The sequence below is a fragment of the Xiphophorus maculatus genome, chromosome 19, assembly GCF_002775205.1.
Source record: "Xiphophorus maculatus strain JP 163 A chromosome 19, X_maculatus-5.0-male, whole genome shotgun sequence".
In the NCBI taxonomy this organism is placed as follows: domain Eukaryota; kingdom Metazoa; phylum Chordata; class Actinopteri; order Cyprinodontiformes; family Poeciliidae; genus Xiphophorus; species Xiphophorus maculatus.
The window spans coordinates 21,193,171-21,200,287 of NC_036461.1; the positions used below are offsets into that span (position 1 = coordinate 21,193,171).

Consider the following 7,117-nt stretch of genomic DNA (forward strand, 5'->3'; position numbering starts at 1 on the left):
GTGACTGGTTTCATAAAAGAGCGTTATTTGTGATTGGGGCCTATAATTGCTGTGACACAGTTACATGGTGACCTAAAAAAGATGTAATAAATGGTTATCTTCACTTTTATTGTTATCACAATAGTACTACAAAGTATTGTGATAAAATTTAAGTTCATATCGCCCAGCTGTAGGTGTTTACACCCATCCTACTTGCAGACTCTTCTTTTTTAGCTCCAACTCTCCTCCATTCAACTCTCGCTTTGCCCTGGAGGAGTCGGTTTGTCTGCCTCCTCAGACGTGAAATAAAATCTGGATCTCTGAAAGCTTTGGGCCTTGTTATTTGTTTGAGTTTTCTTGTTACAATTCAATAAAAGTCAATAAAATTTACCAATCAAACTTTGTGGATTCCTTGTTCTTTTGGAAGCAGCAGAGTTCTGATCAGCTCAGAAATCTCTGTCAAAGGACACCAGGATTGGGTGGGAAGGTAAAAAAAATCTGTTGCAATGTTTAGAAAGCTCTGCATCCCTCGTAAGTGGTTAGATAAATGTTAGTTATTGATAGAGGCAAATCACTGACAAAAATTAGTTTGATCATAAAAATAATCAAACATTAAACCAATTAAACCTCAGAGTGATGTTGTGCAGAACCCGTGCTGTATGCCATCATAATCCCGTATGAACCCTTGATACATGCATATGTGTGAAAACATCATTTAATACGATCTTACCAAACAGTGTTCTGGTTTTACTATTAAAACAGAGGCAGATCATATTCTGCTTTGAAATAAAAAATACATTTAGTGCATTTTATACATGTTGGAGACATTCTTTCAGTACGATCAGAATCTGGAACTCTAGCTTTAGCTAATACCCAGCCCAATGCTTCACAGCTTAAAATCGTGCCTCACTTCTGTTTCTCGATTATATTATAGGCAAACAGTTTACTAATTAGGCGACTTTAAATAGATGAGATGGATTTCATCTAGTGTTGTCAGAGTAAAGGGGTCTGAATACAAACGCTCAGCACTCTTCTGTTTATTTGAAACAAATGTTTGAAATCAAATCCATGGATTCATTTCCCTCCATTTTACAACCATACGCTAATTTCTATGTGTCAATTGCATAAAATACACAGGGATTGAGTTTGTAATGTGACAAAATGAAACATTTTGTCGCTGTATCCCAGTCACCACTGAGCCTTAAATGTTTTTTTTTCTTCTTCTTCCCATCAACCCCTGCAGCATCATGTTTCACAGCAATCTGCACATCCACCAGCTCAGCTGGAGAGCAAGGGAGTGAAATCCGCAGCTGCTGGGAACAAACTGCTGCCTCTCAATTAAAACAACACGCAGCAATCTCCCATGCAACAGGAGCACGTCACAAAGTTTTTATTTCCAAAGCCGTTTGTCTGTAAATACATTTCGTGCTCAAAAAACGCGCCTCCGCACACGTCTCGCTCTGCAAAAACTGAAACAAACGGGGATGTGCTGTCTCATACGTCGCTCACGGCGACGGTTCCACGGCGGCGAAAGACGACAATTTCGTGATTTCAACTTCCTTCCCGGGTTCACAGGTCGCCTCCCGCTGGAGGGAAACCTTCATTAGCAGGACAACGAAGACTGTCTCTAAAAGTAAAAGTGGTGAAGAGTCTGAGAGGTTTTCTGTTCTGTTCCGTTTCACCAACATGTTCGCCGACTGACCACAGCTTCCTTTCGACGATGAGTTTTGACTTCATATGGTGCGCAGGTGAAAGCGAGTGAAGTGATCAATTAGCTTTTTGTTAACCTTCATTATTGGCCTATGTACAAAAAAGGAAAAATGATTTTAAAAAAACGAGCACCGTGGTACTGTAGGGTACCACGACTTTTCTCTTCAGCCATCATGAAATGATGCTCCGCCGTCGTCACGGCGGCGCGAGACGTCCAAACTCCTCGATGAAGACGTGGAGTGATCGCACATGGAATCCTTGAGTCTTCCTCTAACGAGTCTAACAACGCTTTTAATAATCTTACATAATAAATAGTGTTGGTCCTCTGACGCTCAGGCTCGTGTGCAGGTTCAGTCCTCTGAGGTCACGTCGATGTCCTCGGAGCTGGCCTGCTTGGTGGCGATGCGCCAGCGGTTGATGTGGTGGTTCCCCTTCTTCTTCTGCTGGCTGTCCGGACCCTCCTCCTCCAGCTTCTGCCGCTTGTACTTCGTCCGTCTGTTCTGGAACCAAACCTTCACCTAAAGAGGGAAAACAGGGAATCGACGTAAATCGTTTATTTGCTTCGGTGCTTCGTAGCTCTGCTGATTTATAAATTGGATTGTTGTGGTAAGCTTCGAAGAAACAATGATTCTGACTTTTTGTGGGGGAAAGAAAATACGTAAAAGGCGGATATAATTTTATTTCTGTTTAGCAATTTCACCAAACTGGATACAAATCTTGTTTTTTAAGTCAGTTTTATTTTCTATATAAACTTTTCTCTTTCAGGTAATTGCTGCAGACTTTTTTTTACTGCTTAGCTCTCCGTTTTCCTCCTTAAGATCGTATTAAATGATGTTTTCACTCATATGCATGTATCTAGGGTTCATGAGGTGCGTATGGGATTATGATGGCATACAGCATAGGTTCTGCACAACAGGAATCTTAATTGGTTTAATGTTTGATTATTTTATGATCAAACAGATTTTTGTCAATGATTTGCCTGTGTCATACTTTTACCATGTTTTCTTTTAAGTCTAAATTGGATTATTTTCATTTTTATTCCTATATTTGATTTTGGTTTTTTGTTATTTTTCACTTTGCTTTTGATTTGAATTTCTATCATTATTTTCACCTTGTTTTTATGCATTAGCTGATTTTACATTTGGATTTGAGAGATCCTCTTTCTTCTAAAATTTTTTGTTATTTTTAATGTTTTTGTTTCTATTTTCGCTCTTCTTGTTTTTCTTGTTCGTTATTGATTTTATATTGGAGTGTTTTTTTTGTTTTATCTTTTTTTAATCATCTTTTCATGTCTTTCTTATCTGTGCTGTCTTTGTTTTTATTGTCATTGTTTTCATATTTGGATTTTTGAGAGTTGTCTTTTTATTTGCACTGATAGTTTTTCTCTTCTTTAATTAAATACAAATTCTGGAAAACTCCACCTAAACCTATCACCACTAACTAAATACATCAATATCTTTCATAATTGACACCAGCAAAGTACGTGGGTGTATTAAACTTAAACATTTATCTATTCATCCAAAACCTTAGGTTTGAAAAATAAATGCTTTTTTGTTTTTGCGGGATTTTTCTGAGCTATTTACTATTTTTGTTTTCGAAATACTTGTATTTAAGATAAAAGCTGTCATTTGCTCCTGGTTTTATTCCTTGAATATTGTATTTGTCTACGTGTTTTCAAAATATCTTCCTAAAGACCTAGAGTATATGGCTGTTGGAGAAGCCATATTTACAGAATTTGATACCCAGACACCATTTATGATATATTTAGTTTCAGCCTGTCAAATCCAAAATTTGACCTGCTGCTAAAGATCGTAACATTTTACCTGACATTTTCCAACCAACATGTGAAATGTATTTCAAAACTTGAGTCAAATCTTCTTGTAATGAACTTGTGTGGTCTGCACTGATTTAGCTGGTTTTCAGTAAGATTCCCCTGTTGTTCAGATTACATTTCTGCTTTTCATATTGTCTAAATGCACAACATTCCAGCTTATAGCTGAACACACTTCATATTAAAATGTTTAATGGTACAATTTCACTTTTATATCACGCCAGATATCTGTGTTGCCCAGGATGACTAAAATATTTATATATATTTCTTAGTTGACGGGTGATATATGTAGTAAAAAAATGTAATGTTTATTGTGTGTGAGCATCTCCTCTACATGTTTACAGAAATTGTGTTCATTTTGTGTAAATGGTCTCTTGTTATTTAAGTCCTTTGCTCTCTCAGTAAAGAAGTAGAGCTTAACTGTTCTTTAACTGGCTTGTCGGTAAACATTTAACATTATTTTCTTGATTTAAAAAAATATGTCATTATTTTGGTTCTAGCACTCATTTCAGCAATAAAATGAACTCTTAAAAACGTGAATTTCTTAAATGGTGGCTCTTTCATAAACTAAATAAGTGTTGAATTGGAAGTCGTAAAGAGACTCAAAAATTAAGTTTAATTTAAAAAAAAAAAAATAAAATAACAAAAGAAGGACAGGCGAATCCTAAGTGTGAACTCAACGTACTTGGGTTTCGCTCAGGCTCAGGCTGTTGGCCAGCTGCTTCCTCTCGGCTCCGACCACGTAGTGGTTCTTCTCGAAGGCTCTCTCCAGGCGGAGCAGCTGCGACGGAGAGAAGGCCGTCCGGATGCGCTTGGGCTTCCGGGCGAAGGGGCCGTGCAGGAGCAGGCTGTCCTGGGACACCTCGTTACCTGGAGGTAAAGTCAAAACGCCAGCTAAATATCCCCCGTGTTGTCTCTCGGTTACTAAGCCTGGTTTTTAGTTAGAGACTATTGAGACACTTCGGTTCACGTTGACGCATATTTTGGAGTAAAACAATGGAGTGAAAACCGCGGCATTTTTTGGGGGGCATCAGAATAAGCCTGATCAAAAAAATATAGAATTAAATAAAAAAGTAACTCCTGTGGCTACCTCGCACAAATTGTATTATTTCTGTGTAAACGTTTTGTTTTACATATAGTATTTTATTAATATATATATATATACATATATATATATATATTGTGACATTCTGGACCATTTATCCACCACTTATCTTTTTGCAAACGGGAGTAATATTTGCTTTCTAAGCCACCTTTTCTGGCTTGTTAGCGGACCATCGGCTCTGTGAATTAGTGTTTTTCTCATGACACCCGTCACGAGTGGTTCGGTTTTAAAAGCGTTACAATTGTACTTGGCCTTTTACTCTCCAAGTTCGAGCAGAGCGTCGTCGGGTAAACAGAGAAAAGAGGAGCATGTCTTCAGTCTGAACTGTGAGTGAGAAAACGTCCAAATCGAATATTTATTCAGAATTGGATCCAGTTGAGCAAACCAGGTCTTAACGTTCAGCGCCTTTGTTGAAGCTGAAGTCCCATTTTTCTACAATTCACCGGACAATAATGATCCAACCCTAAAGAGCCACTTGACAGAGGTGTAAAAACACAACAATCCTTTTGTACTTTAAGCAACTTGTTTGTTTTGAAGTGATGGCGATTTTTTAAATTTATTTTTACATCACATTTTACTCTTTACTGACTCTTCAAACGCTCAATGTTTTCCTGTCCTTCCCAGCCCTATCAGACCGCTGAACCGCGCGGTGCTCCAGTGCTGTAGTTGACTGTTAACATGCGGTCAACTACAGCAGTTCATTGTTTGTCACATTCCAAGTATGACGCAAGTAAATTGTAATAGTTATTTTGTCGTTTTAGAGGACAAAAAAAAAAACTAATCTAAAACATTTGATGTAATAAGAATCCAATTTAATAGAAAATTAACCGCATTTCGAAATGCTAAATTTCTCCTTTACCTTTTATTTTACTCTTCCGGGTCTTCATGTAAATACACTAAACAATGCACACCGTTTAAATGTACTTTTTTTTTTTACACACGTGCTTTTATCAGAACTCTTTAATATTTCCGGTTTTTCTTTTGCTTTAACCTATTAAGAGTAAATATCACATTAAAAACTTAGATTTAATGTGAAATCAGGACGCCTTTGGATGACTGTTTGAAAGTTTGCACAATTTAGAAGCAGTGTTTTAAATTAGATTTTTTTTTTTGGGTTTTGTTTCTGATAAAATTTCAAGAAATTGCAAAATAGAAAATTATCATTATGAAATTCTTCAAGAAATTTGTCATATGCGTAGAATGTTAATTTTTTCATGTTAAGAACAGACGCAATTGATAATTATGCACAGACGCCGAATTATTTCTATTACTATTAATATTTCGCCTATATCTGAGTGGTAAATATTTATTATTATTATTTGAAAAATGTTTCCGGAAGGAAAAGCGTTACACGACAACCATAGTATGTTTTTTTTTCTTCTTCTGTTGTGATTTTTAAGAGGGGAAAAATTGACAGCAGCTTCCGGATATGCTCCTCTGTTCCCAGTCTCTGCTGTTTCACTTTGCAAACAAGAATCTCTTACCTTTAAAAAAAAAAAAAAAAAATCTTAAGAAGCTAAGAAAATATTCCCTCTCAAGTCAACACATCTACGCAACAAACTCCCGGCAGACTACTGCTGATCGTACAGGTCGCCCCCACATCTTTCACCTCAGCGCGATCTCTCTCCATCTCCTCTTCTTTTCCGTACCTTGAAATCTGTGTCCAAAAAATCTGTTCCGTAACACCCAGGGGTAGAAGTTGAGCGGGTCCCGGTGCTGCGTGCCGAAGAAGTGCGGATGCTGTAGGTGGGAGCCTCCGAGCTGGTGCGGGGCCACGGTGAGGGACGGGTGGTTCACCGTCTCCGGGAACACCAGCTCCGGGCCCTGGTAGAGAGGCCTGGTCGCCGGAGCCTGGTAGCCGCTCATTAAGGCATCTGTGGTCGGGTTGGAGTAACTCAACGCCGTCGGCCGGATGGGGTCCTCGGCTGGCAGGGGGCTCTCTTTGGCGACCAGAGACTCTATCGTGAAGCAGCGCTTCCCGGCGGAAGAGAACATCATCTCTAGGCAGGAAGAACAAAACTGGATCGTCGTTCTTAACTTCCTCTCGCTGCTTAAAGTTGCATCATGACCGAAGGATGGTGGGGTGTCCGCGGGTGGTGGAAGAGGTGGGGCGGGGAGGAAGGAGAGGAAGAGGAGGAGGAGGAGGAGGAGGAGGAGGAGGAGGAGGAGGAGGGCTGCCTGCACAATCCAACCCTCTAAAGATGCTGCTAGAAAACTCAACAGTGCCGCAAGTCTGTGCGCTCCCAGAGGGCGTCTGTTCACAAATGCGCACAGAGAGCAAGCGGCCCTCCACGCTGCCCGCCCCAAGTGGCTTTACGCTCCGCAGGAAAGGAGCTGATTGGACCGGAGCTCCTGCCAATTGGTCTCCCGGAGTACCTGCTCCACAGATCACAGGAGCCCGGGAGCAGCTTAGTTACAGACAGCATATGTGTCCAGCCAATTAGGCGCACATTCAGGCTTAATATGTGTTTTTTTCTCTGTTCGTGGAGGCA

The 7,117-nt window shown here is 39.6% G+C and overlaps 1 protein-coding gene across 1 annotated transcript; it reads right to left on the bottom strand.

Moving 5' to 3' along the window:
* Positions 1 to 1,782: 1,782 nt before the first annotated feature.
* On the bottom strand, positions 1,783 to 6,832 carry LOC102233543 (homeobox protein EMX1-like). The gene is made up of 3 exons (XM_005813180.3): positions 6,275 to 6,832; positions 4,206 to 4,390; positions 1,783 to 2,207 (listed from the first exon to the last, which is right to left on the bottom strand). The coding sequence occupies exons 1-3, from the start codon at positions 6,621 to 6,623 to the stop codon at positions 2,040 to 2,042; spliced, it is 702 nt and encodes a 233-aa protein (XP_005813237.2). The 5' UTR covers positions 6,624 to 6,832; the 3' UTR covers positions 1,783 to 2,039.
* Between the last annotated feature and the right edge of the window lie 285 nt (positions 6,833 to 7,117).

Bases quoted from the DNA above. Each gene is read 5' to 3' on its own strand.
- LOC102233543 (XM_005813180.3), bottom strand. From the start codon at position 6,623: ATGATGTTCTCTTCCGCCGGGAAGCGCTGCTTCACGATAGAGTCTCTG. The intron at 4,391-6,274 runs GTACGGAAAAGA...CTTTACCTCCAG, and splicing joins TTTTGGACACAGATTTCAAG to GTAACGAGGTGTCCCAGGAC. The intron at 2,208-4,205 runs GTACGTTGAGTT...TTCCCTCTTTAG, and splicing joins TGAGCCTGAGCGAAACCCAA to GTGAAGGTTTGGTTCCAGAA.